General features: G+C 52.2%; 7 protein-coding genes across 7 annotated transcripts; 4 read left to right on the top strand and 3 right to left on the bottom strand.

Moving 5' to 3' along the window:
• Positions 1-11: 11 nt before the first annotated feature.
• Positions 12-2324, bottom strand: VTN00DRAFT_5652 (uncharacterized protein; the record flags this gene model as incomplete). Its single annotated transcript, XM_069432206.1, has 8 exons — positions 12-33; positions 87-397; positions 503-591; positions 644-1038; positions 1097-1142; positions 1194-1404; positions 1486-2240; positions 2303-2324. The coding sequence occupies 8 exons, from the start codon at positions 2322-2324 to the stop codon at positions 12-14; spliced, it is 1851 nt and encodes a 616-aa protein (XP_069288089.1).
• Positions 2325-2911: 587 nt separating this feature from the next.
• On the top strand, positions 2912-3683 carry VTN00DRAFT_5651 (uncharacterized protein; the record flags this gene model as incomplete). Its single annotated transcript, XM_069432205.1, has 4 exons — positions 2912-3095; positions 3162-3281; positions 3337-3531; positions 3589-3683. 4 exons carry the CDS (start codon positions 2912-2914, stop codon positions 3681-3683), a joined length of 594 nt encoding a protein of 197 aa, XP_069288088.1.
• Positions 3684-3741: 58 nt separating this feature from the next.
• Positions 3742-5161, bottom strand: VTN00DRAFT_5650 (uncharacterized protein; the record flags this gene model as incomplete). Its single annotated transcript, XM_069432204.1, has 5 exons — positions 3742-3884; positions 3941-4037; positions 4552-4672; positions 4743-4768; positions 4811-5161. 5 exons carry the CDS (start codon positions 5159-5161, stop codon positions 3742-3744), a joined length of 738 nt encoding a protein of 245 aa, XP_069288087.1.
• Positions 5162-5404: 243 nt separating this feature from the next.
• VTN00DRAFT_5649 (uncharacterized protein) lies at positions 5405-8243 on the top strand (the record flags this gene model as incomplete). Its single annotated transcript, XM_069432202.1, has 4 exons — positions 5405-5954; positions 6010-6497; positions 6547-6884; positions 6941-8243. 4 exons carry the CDS (start codon positions 5405-5407, stop codon positions 8241-8243), a joined length of 2679 nt encoding a protein of 892 aa, XP_069288086.1.
• A 1746-nt stretch (positions 8244-9989) lies between these two features.
• VTN00DRAFT_5648 (uncharacterized protein) lies at positions 9990-14006 on the bottom strand (the record flags this gene model as incomplete). The annotated part of the gene is made up of 13 exons (XM_069432201.1): positions 9990-10134; positions 10190-10295; positions 10351-10504; positions 10564-10976; positions 11059-11110; positions 11171-11284; positions 11366-11459; positions 11519-11526; positions 11632-11684; positions 11766-12111; positions 12647-12933; positions 13113-13457; positions 13970-14006. The coding sequence occupies 13 exons, from the start codon at positions 14004-14006 to the stop codon at positions 9990-9992; spliced, it is 2154 nt and encodes a 717-aa protein (XP_069288085.1).
• Positions 14007-17026: 3020 nt separating this feature from the next.
• VTN00DRAFT_5647 (uncharacterized protein) lies at positions 17027-17396 on the top strand (the record flags this gene model as incomplete). The annotated part of the gene is made up of 2 exons (XM_069432200.1): positions 17027-17116; positions 17175-17396. The coding sequence occupies 2 exons, from the start codon at positions 17027-17029 to the stop codon at positions 17394-17396; spliced, it is 312 nt and encodes a 103-aa protein (XP_069288084.1).
• A 2090-nt stretch (positions 17397-19486) lies between these two features.
• VTN00DRAFT_5646 (uncharacterized protein) lies at positions 19487-20567 on the top strand (the record flags this gene model as incomplete). The annotated part of the gene is made up of 2 exons (XM_069432199.1): positions 19487-20131; positions 20235-20567. The coding sequence occupies 2 exons, from the start codon at positions 19487-19489 to the stop codon at positions 20565-20567; spliced, it is 978 nt and encodes a 325-aa protein (XP_069288083.1).
• Positions 20568-20932: the final 365 nt, after the last annotated feature.

The raw sequence follows: 20932 nt of genomic DNA, 5'->3' as shown, positions 1-20932 counted from the left end.
TTAGCAACAAGCTATTGAGATAGCAGGTATTGCCTATATTGTGCAGACCAACTGGCCATTCCGACAGCTTGCGATTAGACTGCGACGTGGAGCCGGAAACATAGTTGCTCAGCAGTGGACTATTCTTTTCTTTCGCAATAATGCCAAGAGCCCGGTTGTAGGTGTCAACTTGTCCCGGGGCCTCATCTACACAAATAGTGTATGCTGCTAATATGGAAGCGTCGTCGGCAGTCCGGTCGGGTATCTGAAGGAGACGGTAGGCATCGGCGACATCCATTTCACCCGCCCCTGTCTCACCGGTTTTGAGGAAATGCTTCAAAGTATCCGATTTTCGGGCTTCAGCAATAAGTTCAACGGCACGCCGCGCAAGGTCTTTGCTTGACGGACTGTCATTGACCTGGCAATGGGGAAATGTCGCGTTAGCCGCTTGTCCATGTTGTCACTTGAGACAACATTTTTAACAAAGAATCCACCTGCTGCTAGAAGTAAGATCGAGCCGTACCTTCGCAGTATACATGGTGATGATGAAATCATCAGTTGTACTTTCCTCAACACCAAGGAATACCAAAGCCTGATCGACTGTAGCGACTCCTGCTCCATGGTCAGAATTGTCGTATGACACTTTTATCCAGCCAAGACTCACTGTCTTCTGCAGCAGACTTGATGCGCTCGCTCTGCCTACTATCCCCTATTCGCCATAATTGTTTGCGGGTCTCCGTTTCATGTGTCGTAGCACTCAAGAAAGCATGGAACTTCCCGATTATGCTGTCTTCCGTGAGGTTTGGATCTTCATGGCTGAGCCCAAAGTACTTGTACGCCTTGGCTACATCCTCTTCTGTGTACTTTCCTTCGGAATAAGCTACCATGACAGCCTGCTCAATGGCCTCGCCATCTGATCCACCTCTCCAGTTCCCAATCGACTTCAGGCATTGCAGGTAGTGTGGTGCTCTTAAAGGGTCGACGGACACTTGCCGATTATAGGCCTCGATGATCAGAGCGGAGGACATATCTTCAACAGCCCCCAAATCTTCATAGCATCTAAAAGTTTCGTTAGACTCTGTACTTTCCCGGTTTATTGGTGGATGGAAAGACTTACGGTGCTCCTGGCATTTCAAACTCGCCTGCTCTGGGCGACTTGGGATCTACCTGATGTCAGCTTTGGATCCCTCAAGGTAAAGACAGATGGTACTGACAGTCTAAAGCTCCAAGAGCGTAGTAAATATCATCATAAGCCGGAACAGCAGAAGGCTGTTCTATCTGCTGGTCCTTCTTTTCAGCCGCAGGCCGTTGGTTTATAAGGACCGACAGCTCATGGACGACGTCATCAAGGAAGATGTTGAATGGGTCTTGATAGGGGACAAGAGCAGGGGATTCTGGCTGAGGAGGTTGCCAGAAACCATCGTCCTAAGCGAACAAGGGAATATCAGAAAATGCCACTTAGAATCTTCTGGAGTTGTACTTATAACAGCAAGAGCAAGCACCAACCTTGGCCTGGAATTCCAGAAATTCTAGCAAGTCCTTACAGGGCTTCCCTTCAACGCCAAAACAGACCAGGAATCTTTTGTTAACGGCAGAGATCTGCTTACTCCTTTGTTTATCATGGAGAGCATTGTTGATATATGTCCGCAAATTTGCCAGGACATTGACAGGGAGGGGCCGTGATATGCCTTCTAGCCGGTCAGGGAAAGCTGCAATTGCCTCCTCTGTCCGCTGCTTGAGCAGGTCCGGATCTGTCAGAAGCTGCACCCATTCTGCACCAAGCAGTGGCGAGACAATGCGCACAGAGACAATGGCAGAGCATGTCAGGTAGGAGCATTCATAATGGAATGCCTCTGCCCTCTGTCCCTTGGGTGTTATCTCCTCCCCAGGAGGTCCACCACGCTGCCTTCCAGACTTATACACCAGGTGGTGGATGTGATCCGGCAAATTCTGGCTGCGTTGGCCTTCTGCAGCGGTGTAGTTCACAACTACCTGCAGATGGTACCGGCATTTGGAGCAAACTGCTGCTACCCTGTATGTGGTCGCGGGGCCGCGTCTCTGGCCTGGCGGGGACAGGAAGCTCTGGTTTGGCTTCGTCACATAGACATGTTGGCATGCCTCTGGAGATATCCACTGCTGCAATTCATTGTGGGGTTCAGCAAACACGGGGGGAACCTCTGAGAGGAGGTTCCGGCCTGAACCGGGCGGATGGTCTGGGTCGTATAGTGCGATATCATGCACGAGCCGCGGAGCAGTCTTGCCTGTGTATCCATGTCTGTCAGCGGGAGGAACTGCGTGATAGATTTACAGTCATGTTACAGACCTGCCCTCTGTGAAGTAGACATATGTGGCTATTGCAATCCCAGGTCGCCAGAGGATCAAGGCAAAAAGAACTGGTGGAGATTGCGGCTGCCAGAGAGCTGGCCGACGTCACAGCGGAAGCTCTGAGGCCAATGGCAGCTTCCTATCTAGCACATGTACCAAGGACGACGTCGTCAAAAGGGGAGTATGCGAGACGCAATATCAGTAACCTGTGTTCACAATGAGACTGTTGGAACGGTGACTCAAAGAAAAGTGAAGGAGCTCGCGTCTTGACGTGAAAGATGGGTGCCCCAGGTGAACGGAGGGGCAAAGCACTAGGCAAACGGCTGGCAAACTTGCAACGCACAACCTCCACCCCCTGTAGCAATTTATGAATCAGAAATTGCCTATCTATCAACAGAAGGAAAAGAACAAATTGTCTTCACTGAACAGAAAAAATTGTGTCTCATCACTGCAAGCCACTGCCCCTCCTCCCTCAGATCTGCCACAGAGCTTCCCTTGTTGATGCCAAGAAAGGCGGTGCCCCACGGCAGAACTTACCCCGTACTTTCATTAACCGACGACTCCTCATCCCCAAGCAGCAGCCGCATCCCGGCCTCAACCAGTCACCATGGCCTCGAACACAGAGGAGAAGGTCTACCACCCCAAGGATGCGATTTCGGCATCGCTGAAGACGACCATGCTCACTGGAGGCATCGGTCTCTTCGCGTCTGCCGTTCAGAATACACTGGCCAAGCAGAACATTGGACCATGGGGCGTGTTTACGAGGACTGGCAGCACAATTGGCATTTTCGGTGCGTAGTTTCCCTAGATTTTTCTTCCAGGGACTTAACTGAGGCTAATAATAACCGTCTACCTAGCGGCCATGGGTGGTACCTATGAGTTCGTGAAGACCGCGTCGGCCAACTTGCGCGAGAAGGAGGACCACTGGAATGTCACGCTGGCGGGCTTCTTCTCCGGCTCGATTCTGGGTCTCCGAGGTTTGTTTATGATCCTCAATTAATGCGCTGCGCATTTGACTGACTGACGTAACAGCTCGGACTTTCCCTGCCGTAGTGGGCTACGGTGCCGCCCTGGCGACGGCTATGGGTGTCTTCGAGTACACCGGTGGTTCTCTGTGGGGATACAGCAAGGACAAGAAGGAAGATGACTTTGAGCGCCTCGAGAAGTTGAGGAAGGCTTACAGAACCCCGGCTGAAGAGACCATTGCCGAACTGGGCGAGGGTAGAGGTATGCCGTCGCATTGGACGAATCATTTCAAGAATCTCTCACTGACTGATCTCTCAGGCATCTACGGCCCGGGCTACGCAGAGCGTAGACGCGAGAGGATCAAGCAGGCTTATGGCATTGACGTGCCCACCACTGCACCTGCCGCGTCATGAGATGGGGGTTTCATCGCCCAGTCGAGTCTGCCTCGGAGTCTTTTCATGTGACATCCTTCTATACCAGGGCGCCAAGAGAGCGCAGCCGAAGTACTAACACGATTCCCTTACGTCCACAGCGAGTTTTCTTTCTTTTAAGCCTGTCGATCCTTTGAGTCAGCCTGATGTCGAACGTCATAGGTGGAACGATAATTACAGCGACTGGGACCATAGCATATTACGCATCGGGGAATGTTATTTCAGCGGTTCCTCAGTACCTACTTGAATGTCTAGCGTTTCCTGCAAGCGATTCTGGTTCAGGTTAACAGTTTCGAGGTGTCGTTGAATGCCACTTATTTCGTCAGACACAATTACCTATCAGGCGTGTATCTCGAGAATTAGACAAGAGATCTTATTTGCATGTGCTGCCACAGAGCTGGTCTTGTGACGTTCCGCAAGACGGTACTGGTGATATCATACCCGTTCCCATTGTATGGAGCAGGCCCAGCCAAGCCTTCTTCAGCTTCCTTTTTTCCCGTTTCAGCTGCAGGGTGACTGCTTGACGACTACAGGGCTGTACCGCTCGCCACTGGCCGGTTGCACAGCCATATGCAGAGTTCAAGCGCCATCCGCAGTGTCGGGCCGTAGTGCTTGGAATGTAGATACAGGCCTATCAGGGCCATGTAACAGCGGGCAGCTCAGTGGCTGTCGGGGCCATCCGACAGGTGGGGTACGCGAACGAATTGAGCAAGCCTCTCTCGATTGTGCGTCCTGCCCATGTGCGGACTGCAGCAGGATATCGTTGACGCCACCTGGGACGATCTGTGGCTTTTGCAGGGCATGTTCTTCAGGATGGGCCGGGACCGTGAAGAAGTGAGCGTTAGGTGACGTCGGTACGGATCCGGGAGGGCTGGGAGGCTCTGGGCCCAGGACGTTCTCCTTTTTCGGGTGGAGAAGAAAGGCTAGACGGGGAGAACGAGGTCAACCCGGGGTTATGCTCGACGGTTTCACTTTGTGCCCAGAGTCAGTGTCAGAGAGAAGAAGGAAAAGAGAAGAGATCTGAGAGTTGCAGAGACTGACCTCGACGGCTCAGGACCACCGCCACGCTGTATCACGGCGCATCACCACCAGCACGGCAGCACCAGCACCAGCAGCAGTCCCAGCACCAGCACAGCACAGCACAACAGAACAGCGCACCAGCAGGGCTTCTGGAAATAGAGAGCTTCCAGAATATCCACCAAGGCAAATAGTCTTTGCGCTGGGCCGTCTGGCTCCGTAGCTCCGTCGTTCGCCGTCGCCGGCCTCGACTGGCCGCGGCTTGAACCCACGCCAGCCGGCGCCAGGTCGCGCTTCATCTGCCAAAGGTAGACGTCATCCGCAACCGTCGTCGCTGCAAACCCGACCTCCCCCCCCTTTTCCTCGCCCTGCGTCTCCTCGTCGTCTATCTTCTCTTCCTCATCGCTGATCTCTCCTATCCCGCTGGTTTCTCGATCGTCCATGTTCGCTGTTCTAATAGCTTCAGTCGTGACGGTGGGGCCGAGTCCGTGATCGTCCTCGCAGCGAAAGCGCCCCCCGCAAACAGCGTGCTCTAGACCCTGAGTGACCCCCGTTCGCCTGGTAACCTAGCCCCCTAAGACGAGCGTTATCCCTACCGGCCTTCATTTCCGACATCAATTGCTGCTGTCCTGCGATTATCTTCTGATCCTCTGTTGAACTCTCCCCGCGCGACGCCTCCTCCGACCATGGCAATGGCCGCCCGGCCTCCAACGCCATCGCATGAGGCGTACACCTCCGTCCCGCATCCCAGTGACCCAGCACACCTGAGTAGAGGCTATGGCACTGGGTCAGGATCGCGGCCGAACTCCTACATAGGCACGAATTCCACCGTCCCCTCCGACTACAATGCCGCCCATGGTGCTGCTGTCATCGAACCGTCCCCGCTGTCGCACCAGACCCGGTTCAATGAAGAGCTCGACACCGCCACCAACCACCGCAGCTCCTTGGTACTTGAACGGACGGGCTTGCAGCGGTCAGACTCCCAGATGTCGCGTTCGCACTCTCCCACACCGTCCCGGGTGGGCACGCTGAAGAAGAAGGCGTCGCTCAGCAAGAGGGGTAGCATACGCCGCAGCGGGAGCAGAAGAAGTCTCCGCGCGGGCAGTGTGAGAAGCTTGAACCTAGGCGACAAGGAAAAATACGGTGTGAGCGGCGGAGATGATACCAACAGTGCCTTCTATGTGCCGATTCCTACGAACGGCAACCCGACAGAGGTGCTGGCAAACCGGTTCCAGGGTTCGTCTGATTCCCCTCTCATGTGAAGATTCGGAGATAGCTGACGTGATAGCAGCTTGGCGCAAAGTATTGAAGGATCTGATCCTCTTCTTCAAGGATATCCAGAAATCCTACGAGACGAGGGCAAAGCTGTTATTGTCAGCAGCAAATGTTATAAATAACATGCAGCTTCCTCCAACGTTCCTCGAGTCAGGTGGGCTGGCTGATGCGACAGAGATTCTACGAGATTATCACAGGCAGGGCATTATAGAAGCAAACAAGGCGAGGGAAGTCGAAAATGAGGTCGTGCTCCAGCTTACAGGCTTAAGGAGCGACCTCCAGCAGAAGACGAAGGAGATTAAGAACCTATCAGGGGATTTCAAGAATACAGTGGAAAAGGAGATGGAGGGAACACGGAAAGCCATCCGAAACCTGCACGAGGCTCTAGGGCTTGTCGACACTGACCCGGCCGCCACGTCAGGGAAGGGTGACCCATTTATAGTGAGATTGAGCGTGGACAAACAGATAGAGAAGCAGATCGAGGAAGAAAACTACCTGCACAGGGTGGGTCTGCCTTCCTTTCTTAGATTTGCGCAGTGCTGATCTTGTCCAGGCTTTCTTGAATCTGGAGAGCTCTGGTCGCGAGCTCGAGTCCATCGTCGTTGGAGAAATTCAAAAAGCCTATAACGCCTACGCCAGCATCCTCAAGCGGGAAGCGGATGAAGCGTACGACACGGTAGAGAAGCTCCGAGCTGGGCCAATATCGATGCCAAAGGACCACGAGTGGAACGCTTTCATTGCGGAGAATGATCAACTAGTCGATCCGAAGACTCCGGTTCGCAATGTGGAGAATATAACCTACCCCGGAAAAGACCACCCCGCAGCAGCGGAGGTCAGATCGGGGATGCTGGAACGGAAGAGCAAGTACCTTAAGAGCTATACTCCTGGCTGGTAAGTATACTTTTTGTTTTCTATCATCGTCACACGTCGCGATTGACTTGGCCCAGGTACGTTTTGTCTCCGACTCATCTGCACGAATTTAAATCTGCAGATCGAATCGCATGGCAGACGCCAGTCATGTCTTTATATTTACCGGAGCAGAAGTTGGGTTCGCACTCGCAGCCCGACTCGACGTCACATAAATTTATGCTTAAAGGACGACAAACGGGGTCGATGCACCGCGGTCACGCATGGGTATTCAGAGCGGAATCACACGACACGATGATGGCATGGTACGACGACATCGAGAACCTGATAAACAAGACCGGCGAAGCACGGAATGCGTTTGTCAGACGTCACATGAGAGCCGTGAGTACTGGAAGCTTCAAGGCCAGCTCGATCAGCAGCGACGGTGTGATGGACGAGGACGAAGCCGATCGGACGCCGTACTCTGCAGACTCGGTTGTACTGAGCCAAGAACCACCGGCGACGACGGACACGCAGTGGTCGCGCCCTCAGCCAGGTGGGCGATTCCCAAGTGACGTGCAAATCGATCGACACTTACACGCCCCTCTGTCGCCTTCTAGCGGAGATAGTTCAGGAGATAAGGAAGCATTAGCAGCGGCCGGGCAGCCGGTACCAGGTCATCAAGAGAACGAAGCGAACCGAATAAACAAGCCAGCGGACGGTGATCTAGCTCCCTTGGAGAGGCACAGCAGTTACCACGGCGAATGGATAAATAATAATGTAACAGCTGTCGGTGGCGCTGCCAATGTGGCAGCCGCACAGAAGCGGCAGCAAACAACAGCCCAGCAGGATAATATAAATACCCAGCATCCGGAGGAACGTCCAGCTCTACCAAACCGAAAGAGCACATCGGACGCTCGTATCGCAGCACTACACACCGGCCGAGATAGCCCAGCAGATAGTATTAAAACACAGCCCAACAGACACGAAAGCGCCTCAACCGTACCCACCAGCACAAACATCACAGACCACACAACCAATACAGCTCCAACTTCAATCGATACTACCACCGGAGGCGAAATGACGCCCTCTGCCATCGCAGTCGGAACCTACCGCAAGCTGAAGAGGGAGGAGTCCCTACGAAAGCCGGACCGAACCCGGTCATCCTCACCAGGGGCAGCCTCCTCGACGATCGCATCAACCGCAACCTCACCGATTTCCACCACGGGTCCCACGTTGACGAGTGTGAGCACCTCGCACCTACCGCAACGAGGCTCAACGGACCTGACGTCAGCGAAGTCGAAGGATAGTGTGTCCACGATCGAGCTGAAGATACCGGGGAGGTATCCGCCTAATAGTAACGGTAACTCGAACTCGAATTCCAATTCAACCTCCACGGCATGAGAGAATTTATATCACATTATATATGTCGCTCTATAAGAGATGATGAAGATAAGATACCAATCAATCGATCGATCGACGCATGAAAAGAAAACAGAAAGAAGGGCAGGCCCCCTTGTGTTGTGTGTGTCTGTGTCTGATATTATGGGTTCAAGGTTCTACAAGCAAATCGATAGGAAGTGAAACTGGCGTGTGCACTGGCTTGTCTGTCTGTCTGGGACTTAAAAAACTATGAAAGAACTCGACACCGAAATGAACAACGGGTTATATATATTATACCATAGAACGGGTTGTGGCGCTGTTAACAGTTTGCTGTTGTTGCTGTACGCATGGATTTCCATATCATCTGCGAATATTCTGCATAGGTTACCTTTTTTTGTCCATGTCTATGTGTCCTTTCCTTTTTTACAATTCAAGGTATATCTTATCTTGATCGAATATCATCATCTGGGGCTCTGGGTTTCGTGTTTCCTTCCAAGGTTTTCTCCCTCGTTGAACTGAACTGGCCATGGTGACGGCGTTGTCTGGTCTGTGTTGCTCATTTTTCTAAACTAACCATCTGATTCCATCCGCTGTCTGTTTATATATATAGCTGCTACACTACAGCGCAACTGAAACACTCGTTTTCGACAGAACAGACTCTTTTATCTGTCTGTATGTTGAAGATAGTTATCTACCTAGGTATCTACCTACTATACCACCTATATCAATCAGGCTGCATTCATCTATAGAATATGACTATCTTACTCCTTGTTCCTTTTTGTTTGTTTGTTTGTTTCCTTTTTACATCTAGATAGAATTTTGCTTCGATTTGCAAACAGAAACAGATATCCTGATTCTCTTAGAATGTCAGGTCAGGCCTCAGGTTAGGATAGAGCAACACACTTTTTTTTGGTCCCCATATCAAACCTCCGATTTTCGTGCCATTGATTGATATCCAGCTCAGACATACTAAACGCCTACCTAACCTCGATATCCGTTGACAGGTATAGTGTACTGTACGTACAGAGACAGAGAAGTCATCAATTAAATACAAATAAAAATAGAAAAAACCCTGTCCCTACAGTAGGAAGTAAAATAAGATAAGACGACCCAAACAGAGAAAACACCTAGAAAGAAAGAGAGAAAAGGAAAAGCTCAGCCACCAGCCTAACTCACTGCTCTCTCTGCTCTACTCAACCTGAACAAGCAACCAATCATCCAAGTAGCCAAAGCTTAGGTAGTAGCTAGCCACCTAACCTGGCCAATGAATGAATGGCATAGAGAACGAGTGGAACGACATCATTCATGGAATAATGCAATGCAATGTAATGCAATGTCCATGCAAAGCATAAAATATTATGCGTGCATGCGAGACTCGGCTGCTGCACCTAATCTTGTCTACAGACTGGATACTTAGTGGAGAGAAATTACCAAACAGAAGTCAGGCATGTATTCTATCCAAGTCTATAATCTATCTGCTCACTTTACGACGTAGCAACGTAAAAAGAGAGGTCCCTAGGTAATGGTAAAATAGTCAATGATGCTGGTAATCGTGTTCTAAATCTCAGGACCGTACATCGAGGACAGGTGGGAAGCACTGAACAACAGCATATCTGAGCCCAAAGGCAAAGGAGAGTAAGAATTACAATTTGGTCATGCCTAGTAAAAGCTAACTCGACTGCCTCATGTCGGCAGAAATTGATACAAACAAGACAATAGGGGGTGTTCAATCGATCCATCGAGCCCAGTCATGGCATAGCATGCAAATCAACCGAACCGTAATTCGCTTTTCCTGTATTGATTCATAAAAGCAGCTGGAAGAAAAGATGAAATCCTAACCTTGCCCGCATGGAACATAGCCTCGCGAACCACCTGGTGCAATACATCGCATACTTTTCGGGATCTCTGTCCGCTGGACAAAAAGCACACGGTAATGTTACATGATCTGGTCCTGGGTGATGCCGGACGTCGGCTCAGCGCCGTCCATCGCGTCACCCTGAGGTCCAGCGTTAAGGTACTTGACAAAAGTTATGCCAAGAGGGCGGCCACCGTACTGGTAGCCAGTGAACTTGGCTGGATGGAAGTTAGTGAAAGGTTTCCTGTGAAAACGAGGGGATCCATCACGTACCAATTGCAGTTTCGGCGGTTTCAGCATTGTCAAATTCGACCACACCGGTGCCGCGAGAGCGACCGTTGGGCTCGTACTGGATTTCAGCACGCTCGACCTTGCCAATGGTAGAGAAGAGATCGACAAGATCTTCATTGCAAGTCGACCAGGGCAGCTGTCCAAGTCGTCAGTGACGGTTCCGAAGCCTACAGACCAATTCAACATGATACTCACGTTGCGGACGTAGATGATGGGGCTCTTCTCCCCTCCAGAGGTTGCAAAGTCTGTGAAGGGGTTAGGGGGAACAGAGGCGGCAGCAGCAGCGTCGAAGCCTCCGCCTCCATATCCGCCGCCATAGCCGCCCCTTCCAAAGCCGCCGTAGCCGCCGCGGCCACTGAAACCACCGCGACCACCGAAGCCGCCACGGCCGCCAAAGCCATATCCACCGCGGCCACCGTAACCGAAGCCAGCGCCAGCGTAACGGTCCTCACGCACCTCAAGGGTTCTCCCCTGCCAGTCGTAGCCGTTGAATTGCTGGATGGCGTTGCGCGCGTCATCAGCAGACTCGAATGCAACAATACCCGATCCTTTCGGACGGCCGCTGGGGTCGGTATGGACATCTGCACGGATTACGGCACCTTGCTGGGCTGCATGACGGAATGGTCAATCCTGGTCTGCTTACACAACACGACATCTGCTATAGAACAATTTCAGCTCTTCTCGACTTACCAGCTTGGCGGAACAGATCCTTCAGGTCTTGCCAGCCAACATTGAAAGGGAGCTGTAATTTTCACGTCAATACAATAACCTTCCACGACACATGGCAGAATGGGTAACAAACGTTGGAAACGTAGATTTGACGTCCGCCACCGTAGCCTCCAAGACCGCCTCTACCGGCACCCCCAAAGTCTCCGCGAGTAGGGGGACCGGTGAAGCGGGGCTCAGCCTCGCGGTCCTATAGCAAATAGAGAACAATGTCAGCTTCACGTCGTTCCGACGTAGGTCCCGCTCGCAGAGGCTAGGGGTCGAAAAGTACCTCGCGGACATAGACAAGTCGTCCCATCAGATTTTGGTTGCTGAGCGTGTTGACCGCATGCTGAGCTTGCTCCCTCGTTGCGTATTCCACAATCCTGTAAACCTGGTCAGCTGCCATTTTTCCACGACGGTTAGTTTCACGAGGCTAACTCACCCGCAGCCCTACATTATTCCGGACGGCCAGGTCCCAACCCGTCAATCCAACAGTCCATCAAAAATAACCAAAGGAGAACCAGGAAACCAGCCACACTACACATTGGCGCCCACCTTCGACATTCCATTCGGAAGTAGTAAAACATCGGCGAAGAGAACCTCTCCAGCTGTAACATGCGTCCCTCAAGTCAGCCACACCCCACCTAACCAGCACACACTTCCACCCGCACGAATATGACCCTGCTCACCCTGTCTCATGAAATCTTTCAGGTGATGCCACTTGACATCGTAGGATAGATTCCCAACGTAGACCCGGCGGTCCTGCTGGGACGATTCGCGCACGGACTGCATCATCTGTTCCTTCGCAGCAATACGTTCCTCGTATGATCTACCGGATGAGAAGCCACCACGTCCTCCGTAGCCAGAGCCTGAGTGTCCTCCAGAAGCGCCAGCTGCACCACTCATAGGAGATCTTGATCGGCGATCACTACGGCGGTAGTCGTCACGGCTCCGAGAGCGGCTGCGAGGCGAGTACGAACGACGGCTGCGACGAGGACTGCGAGAACGACGACGTGGAGAACGGGACCTCTCACGCTGGGCGTGGTTAGCAGCAGCCGGGAGGGACGGCATCGAATGGATAACGTGAGAGGGAAGAGAGGCGGAGCTGAGGAGTCACGGAAGAGGAGGGCGGGGAAGGTGATAATAAAGGGAGGGGCAGGCGCGCACGGAGCTGGAGAGAGACCGTGGTATGCGCGGTGGTCAGGTGATGCAACCCTGGTGAAAACCGCGGAAGGAGGGGAGCAGACACGGCGAAAGAGGCAGGCGCGGATATAGCACCGGCGGTCTTCACTGAAGGAAGGAGCAGCGCTCGAGGACGGTCGCAGTGCCGTTCTTTGTTTCCGCTTTGCCTCAATCTTCCGGTCCACGAGGGATTGCAAGCCTGGCGGCCGGAGAGCGACAGCCTGCCAAACGCCGTCTCTAATGCGAGAGTTCACGGTCGAACGATGACCAGCACAGGACTCCGATGATTCTCACAGCGCCAGGCTCCGAGATTGACGCAAGGAAGATATCCCTCTCTGCGAGGGGGGATCACGGGAGAAGAAACACAAAAAAAAAGCATCCCACTTACTTGATGCGGTCGATAAACGTCGGCTGTATCTAGCAAAAGATGGATCCCAAGCGTGAGCCACGAGCTTTCGAAGAAGGAAAATGGGGCGACAGGAGAAGAGAAGAAGAGAAGGCGGGGCAGTGCAGCAGGGATGGGAAGATGGGACGCGGAGGGAAGGAAGAAAAAGAGAGCGCGTGGAGGGAGGTAATGGTATGTTGGGTGGGCGGCAGCGGCAGCGGTAGCAGCCAGAGCAAGCAGCAGTTGGCGTCTGCTCGGTAGCCAAGACAAGGGGTGGGTTGCGGGCCAGGCTGGGGCAGAGAAAAGATGGAGCAGAAAACAGAAAAACAGCGCGGGCAGCTGGGAGGAAGAGGGGGGGAGGGGGGAAGAATGCGGCTCAACCAGAGCACCAGATAAAAGACAGGTAGATGCAGAGAGAGCGCAAGGCAGAGGGCAGGCAGAGGACTGGGGAAGGGATGGAACAACGCACCCATGATGGACAGCTTCTGGTTCCTCTCAGGAAGAGAAGAGAGAGAGAGCGATTGGGGAGGGGGGGGGGTGTGGGCAGCAGCGTCAGGCCGAAGGCGAGGACGTACGACCAGCAGCAGCAGGGATGCTGGCGGTTTGCGAGACGGAGGAGAGGGAACGGTCGGGGGGACGCGCCGAGGCGTAGGGCAGGGCGGCACGACGGAGCAGCTGCGCAGCTGCACGGAACAGGCAATGGAGACTTGGAATCCCGCGAGGAAGGACAACGTTTTCTTTTTCTCGCGACGGCCAGTCAGACAGAGGGCGAGGCCGAGAAGACGATCCGGGAGCCGTGGACGGTCGAACCTTGCTGGATGAGGGCTCGAGCTAGACGCAAGCTTGGGACGGGCGCGGGCAGACGCGGTCCAGCACGCGTTATGATGTCGTCGGGGTCAGTTTAGGATATCCTGGCTGTTAGGGATGATAGGCGTTGGCGGCCAGACGGGAGGATGCTCTGTCTGGAACGCTGCGTGCTGATGGAGCTCGCAGAGTTTTCGCACGCCTTTTCTGCCTGGTGGGCAAGGCCTGTCACCCGTACCTAGCGCCCAGCTAGCGCCGCCGGGATGCGCGTGCGCGACGGCTCGAGCGAGCGATCAGGCACCCGTTCAGTCAGCATCAGGGCAGTCTGGCAGATGCCAGATGTCCGTCGATCTACAACGCACTGCACTCGTTGAGGCCCTGATCCTCTCCCGTCGACTTCTACGGCACTTGGCCCCGGCTGGTTGTCGAGGGGGATACAAAGTCACGGCTTGCTATTATTAATGCGCACCGTCGAGACCCGGCACGACGTGCCTCACTGCGACACGGGAAGCACCCGCTGACCTGCCGTATCAGGTAGCCTGGGAGCAAGGGGCTTCATCGGGCAGGTATTTTTGTTGCAGTTCTTGCTTCTCCGGACATAATTGACTTGTGCTAGGGCCAAGGAATAATAATAGTTCGGGTATCTGATCTCAGAGTCCGGAAGATATCTACAGCACCCCTCTGCCATTCCTATCTGGTCATTACCAATCATGCACATTAATGAGATTATCCGGTGTCTCGGCCCCTGCAGCTGGTTTCCACGGTCCCTCATCCGTCCCCCATCCATGTGGGCTAGCATCGTCGGTTACTGTACAGAGAATAAATTTCTGACAGCGACGCATCCACCGTCTGTCTCCGAACGAAGCTGCATGCCATCATCGACCGTGCCTTAATCTACATGTCCGTACGGATAGTTAAACCGTCAGCAGCAGAAGCTGAAGATGCGTCCTATATCTGAGGGGCACGCGCCAAGTGGACCAGAGTGAGCACCTTGGCTATCGCGGGGCCCGCAGGTACGCGATAGGGCGGGTGGAGAAACGGGCACCTCCGGAGTCTGTCCGCCTCTCGCAAGGTCCCCCAGCTTGTCTCCAACCGCCGTACATAAGCATCAGCCGCCGACAGGAGGTTAGGGCTAACCATCCCAAGCCCTCGTGTCTCCTGGCTGTTCTGCTTCCTGGTTGGTCTTCTGTACTCATAGCAAATCATGCAGGTCTGCACGACTCTTGTGTGCTGACCATGCTTATCCATCGTCATCTCTCCTTTTTTTCCCCTTCTCTGATGCTCATTTCTCCATATTCATTCTACTGACGAGAGCTACCAGCTGAAAGCACCCATGTTCGAACCCCCAATGCCTGCGTGGACTACGCACATAGTATGATGGTGTCGTGCCTCGCGTCCAACCAGATCGGATCGCTCGTGATGGTTGCAGGGAGTTGGGTCCAATCACAGCACCGAACCGGGTGGCTTTAACTCCTACGTGCAACTCTCTTCATCCCCCACCAACCGGCACCGCCAAAAAAGTTCGTCCTGACCTGATGGAAAATAGGAGGACAGTCCGTCAAATGGAGCAAGCTGGATCAGCTGGCCCAAGTAATCCAGTCGCAGTCATTTATATAATGTCTTTTAAAACTGCCCAGTGACTGGGTTGGCTGACTGCTCGATCAGAGCAATCTATCATAGATCGTTATGCAGCAAAGGGTGATGGCACCGTCCCGTCGGCCAAGAAGGCTGCTACAAGCCCCGTAACCGGGCTTTGCGGCATTTGTTCCGTTGTCAGATTTGTTTCGTTAGTGAGATGGCTAACGAGGCGATCATCGATGCCTCTGCAGGAGATGGGACTTACGACTAAGACTCCTACCAATCTGCTCCGTGTCGCTACGAGATACTATTATTATCGTCAAAACTTTCCCGGAACGATGCTTGTGACTATGGTCTGTACGACACCATCGAATCAACCGATCCTGATCATGCCGGCCTTTGATTTAATCACATCGGTCGGGAATTATGTGCGGAGTATGTGGCTGTGACAAGACCATTCAAGGAGTTTTCTGCGCCGCAAATCCCACGCATTCCAGAGTCGACGTGCTTGCTGGGACTATTCACTATCAAAGCCCCCGAAAGCAACCACATGCTCCCCTCACATCCATGCAATGTTTGTGGTATCTGTCGTAGCAGCATTGCGATTCATGACATGCTACAAAGCTCTGTTGCGTGTGAAGTCTGCTTCTGTTGACATTGGAGATCGATGCCAACCAGTTATCCCACGAAGGGGATCTGAAGTTCCTTTAGTGGCTTGTCCTAGATCTCTGCGTGGGATGTGCCTCACTACTAGCGGGTGCGATATGCCAGACCCGAATGCAGGGAAGTCACAGTTAATGGCGCGTCAAAATAGACATATGCCATCGAGGATTGGCTAACAGTTTTGACTGCTCCACTTGATTTGGTACGCGTTACTTGTTGTGGGTTTTCACGCCGCGTGGCTTCCCCGATGCATCCATAAGGATCAGTATTATTTACTCCGTCTCAAGTAAACCATCTTCTGCCAACGGCAGCCACGGCGTTGCGTGCGGTTTCTTTACATGGACCTCCAGGCTACCCCTGGAAGTCACTAATCTAGCAGCTTCTAGGCACTGATTATCGTGTTCCTTACGTCGACGATTCTATCCATGTCTCGAATTCACTTCGTGGGGAGTACGGACTTCCAGCGCGAGTATCTCGGTTCTTCTACCTCGAATCCCTCGCTTCATGCGTTGTTTCCGCATCAGCGTCGCAGCGCTGCGACAGCTAAACGGTCACTTTTCTATATTTTCATTGGTTGTCCAACGGATCTGGGTATGCTACATTCCCTGGTCGGCTACACTGACCAAATACTCTATATGTCGCGAACCCGATCACCCACAACCTCCAAGTATCCTCGCTAAAATGTTGCTATTATATGTGATTCCTGTATATTCTCTTCTCTCGCTTGATCTACGATGGAACGTCATCATATCTCTAATACCCAGATAGATTTGTCATTTTTGTCTTGACCTGTCAGGGCCTCTATTGTTCTATATAATGGTTATTATCTAGTCTAGTCCTTGGCTACAGACAAGCAGGAGCCAAGGACCCAGCGCTGACGCATGGCTAATGCAGCACATGCATTTGAATAGGTTGGCGCGTGTCGACGAGATCTATTTAGACAAGCGGACCACTTCCTGATTCGGCCACCGGGTAAATATAATATATACGAGCAGAATCGATCGTCAGGCCTGCATTTACGAATATTTGAAGATGAACGGTAGAGTTGAGTCCAGCGGTAAGCCAAAAAAAGGTAGCTATCATGCAAAGTAAAAGTTTATGTCTCCGTCTTTATTCCCACAAGATCTTGGCTCCAAAGACGCAGTTTGCGTCTGCATATACTTTATTTCCCACGAGTGTTTACCTAATTTTCCTAATAGGATTATCACATTCCTACGAAGATCCATCCGCTGATTCCAGCGTTCTCATTTCGTTACCGAAACTAGGGCCGGGCTGTTCTGCTGCATGGAGTATCTGAACGGACTCGAGCAGTCTTTGCACAGAGCTTACGGAGTATGCATGATCTTCCGGAATACACGCGCGAGTTTCATTACCCGCAAAGCAGCGTCCGGTCATCTCGACGGTGTCCACGGATCGTCTTACTGTTCTGTACGAACCAAGTTTTGGCTGTTCCCGAAGCTTGGAATAGCAGGAGCGCGGTGGGCAGTGGAAATGGCTCTGTGGAGCAAAAATGATCGATATCACGAATGAGAGAAGGGGCCTGAAGACTGTTGCGGTCACCATTCCCCTGCTTTGCAGCAGCAAGGCAGCCTTCGAACCTGGCCCTCCGGTCATGGGGACGGGTGCGGCAGATACGACGCGAAAGGACGCCGGCCCTGCTGCTGCACGCCTGTGGATTTGGACTGGGAAATCCGATTGGCATAGCTAACAGCTCCCTGTCTCATAGCGTGTAACAGGCAACCAGGCCTTAAGGGTATAATCCGGTCATTGGAGGAGCCTCATTGAAGCCCAACGAATCCCTGTGGACCAACCAGGAAGTCTCCCCGTTGTTGGACTCGGGGACACGAAAATACCACTGCACCGGAGTCGCTGTATGTGATTGTCTCATTGGAATAGGTGTCTGTGACACTTTGTCTCTGTTCCTCCCTGAGCTGCTCTTTCTCTGCTGAACTCCGGCATCCGTTACCTCAATATGCTGGTGAAAAGATGTATCACCAAGTAGTCTATAGGCTAGAATTCTCTGTTTGCTCCACCAGGATGGTGATCTAGTGCCTCAGCCGCACTTTTCGTTCTGATTTTCTCAACTCTCTCCCTCCCTTGCTACGGTTCTGGCCGATGGAAGGCAGCAGGCGAACCCGGAATTTTCGAAGAATCAGCGTCTCTTTTCCTTTCACATCATTTCATTCTTAAACAGAATCTGTTAGCCTGTGCTTTGTCACTTAGTACAGTTGACTGACTCCTTGAACCAGCACACGGGCCAGGACTTTTTCTGAATGGAGCTCGAAAGCGTAGCACGAACGAATGAATGAACGGCTTAGATACAAGATGAATTTTGATGATGTGCCACTCTATCCATACCCCAAGCCTAGTGATGTGTGACTGAGTGAACGGGAGAATCTCAATCTGACTCCTAAAAGCCAAACATAAGAATTGCTGCCTTGTGCCGTGTCACTCACTGTTGGCATCATTCTCCTCTCTCCTCGTCCTCACAACAGGAGGGTAGAGAACACTGGTTCCGAATATGACGCCTGAGGTAGACTGCCTATGCTACTGACTTTACGTACTACTGGTGCTTGATGACTCACCGAATGGTTTCCGATGGCCGTAAGGGAGGTATGTTAGTTTTATTTCAGATCAGATGATCGCCGTAAGCTTGAGACAGTATTGCGGAGTATATAGTTTCTTACTTGAATCACCACGTCGATAATGATATTTATCAATTGAAAAGGGGCGCGAGTCTAAATAGGCCTTTACGTCGGGCAGACAGAATGAAGAAATAGATGTAGATACAGGGAGAGCTTGAAGAAAGTCTCTTTCTCTCTCTCTGTCTCGACTGGCTATGTCTGTGCTCCATGCTTAGCAAGACGAAAAGTGAAGAAAAATTAAGTGTATGTACATGCGATCGATCAGGTGGGACATCGAATTGCATTCTACAAAACCTATAAATGGGTAGATGTCCAATATATTTTAAGAGACATATACAGAGTCTGCATACAGTACAAATACTGTACTGCTGTTTTCTTGTCTGAAGTGCTTCGAATCATGTTATGTCCCGCGGTAGCTTGGGATTTTTTTTTTCATTTCCCCCTGGTTAGCTCTATAGCTATCTATAAGATATAAAGTACTTATCTTTATGAATCTTATATATATATTCACCGGACCGAACGCGTTCTCAGGTTAGGTAGGTAAATGCTCTGATGTAGGTAGGTACGTAGGTACCTAATCCATGTCGTAGCATGTGCTTTCTTCTTCAAGTGAAAAATATCTATCATTGTATGTATATATATGCATATTATCAGGGGCCTCTTTTCTAAGTGAGGTGAAAAATATCTGTAATAATGGATACCAAGTATGAAGATTAGGCTAGGTAGATAGATACCATGTCGTGGGTCTTGGCAGCAAGTTCGCAAACCCGGACTTAAGCTTAACGGCGCGGGCAACCGACCTCCCTCTGGTCCTGGATCGACAATAATCCACATCCGTTTCGGAGATCTAACTTTGCCAGATCAGATCAGATCAGATCAGATCTTCTGGTCCGAGTTGAGATCTCAACAAACAAACGCTAACAACGAATTGAGGCTTCTGATCTGATCTGATCTGATCGACCTTCGGGGTTGGGAACGCAGATTGGGTCGGACGGACAATTGCTCCACCACCTACTACGACCGCACCGCGTCTATCCGAAACGTTCCAGTCGGAGAAGTCCTGCGGAAACGTTGGAAGTTAGGACAACTTCCTGAGTTGCGGCCTGATCCTGATATTTGTCTACTTGGGCGTTCAATTGGTCTAGTCGACACCATGGCTCAGCCATTGATTCTTGCTCGGTGTCCGGTTGCTGCGGCTTCGTCGCCGGTCGCAGCGGCGGCAGTTCGAACCTCGTCACGGTCGACCCTCTCCCTCTCTTCTATCCGGAGCTTTCACCACCGGCAAGCTGTTCAGAGTAAGGATGTCGCTCAGCGTCGATACTCGCATCGGTCCCCTCCTCGAATCCAAGCCCGCTCCCTAAGCTCAAGCGCCTCTCTAGCACACCGCCAGACCCAGATCCAGATCCAGACCAGATCCTACCACTCCCAATACCACCCCCCGCTCCCACCCCACGACTACACCACCTCACAGGTCTCCATCCTCTCCTCGGCCCTGCAGCACGTCCCCGAGCACGGCTTCACGCACAAGGCGCTGGTCCTGGGCGCGCGGGATGTGGGGTTCCTGGACGTCTCGCTGCAGCTGTTCCCGCGGGGGGAGATGGATCTGGTGCTGTTCTGGCTGGCGAGTCGGAGGGGGTTGTTGAAGGGGTTGGTGGAGGGGGGTCTGTTTGAGAAGAAGCTTGCGGAACAGGGAGAGGAAGGGGGGAAGAAGAAGGAGTTCAGTGTTGAGGAGAAGGTCAAGATTCTGGTTATAGAGAGGTTGAGGATGAATGAGGAGATTGTGCATCGGTGGCAGGATGTGAGTCTTTTCCCCTCTTTTCTGTCTTGCCCCATGCGGTCCTATCTTTCGAAGATAAGAAGAAGAAAAAAAACAACACATAAACTTACTGTTCCGTCGACAGGCCCTCTCCCTCATGTCCCTCCTCGAAAACATCCCCGCCTCCCTCGCGGAGCTGCACGCTCTTTCCTCCGACATCCTCACCCTCGCTGGCGACGCCTCCATCGACACCGCCTGGTACACCAAGCGCCTCTCTCTGTCGGCCGTCTACGCCAGCGCCGAGGTCGTCATGACGCAGGACCGCAGCGCCGGGTTCGCCGACACCGAGGCCTTCGTGAACCGCAGGATCGAGGACGCCAACGCCATCGGGGAGAAGCTGGGCGGGGTGAGGCAGTATCTGGGGTTCATGGCGGGGACGGCGGTCGGATTGGGGAGGAGTTGGGGATTGAAGATTTAAAAACGAGACACAGACACTCTTGTCTTGTGTGCGCTTAACGGTAAAATAAAATCGTCAACGAGGGGTGTCGTCTGTTGAGGTATATTTTGGATGTCCAGTGGTGGGACAGTTGACTCAAAGAACCTGGCAGTCTGGAAGGGGGAAAAAGAAAAGAGAGGTTGCCGACATATATAACACAAATCTCTGCGATTATGCGGGGATTCCTCCGTTTTATATGCAGCAGCGATGAAGAGGAAAGAAAAGGCTGTAAGCGATAGATAGATATCCGCTGGGCTTTCTTTATGATCCATCTTCTTTTTTTACTTTTTGTACTATACTGTACATTTCACGTTACTTTGATAGTTGATATGATATCCTGTTTTATT

The sequence above is a fragment of the Thermoascus crustaceus genome, assembly GCF_041956765.1.
Source record: "Thermoascus crustaceus strain CBS 181.67 unplaced genomic scaffold VTN00scaffold_3, whole genome shotgun sequence".
Classification (NCBI taxonomy): Eukaryota; Fungi; Ascomycota; class Eurotiomycetes; order Eurotiales; family Thermoascaceae; genus Thermoascus; species Thermoascus crustaceus.
Note: the sequence above shows the minus strand (reverse complement) of the source record. Positions and strands in the feature narration are given on the sequence as shown.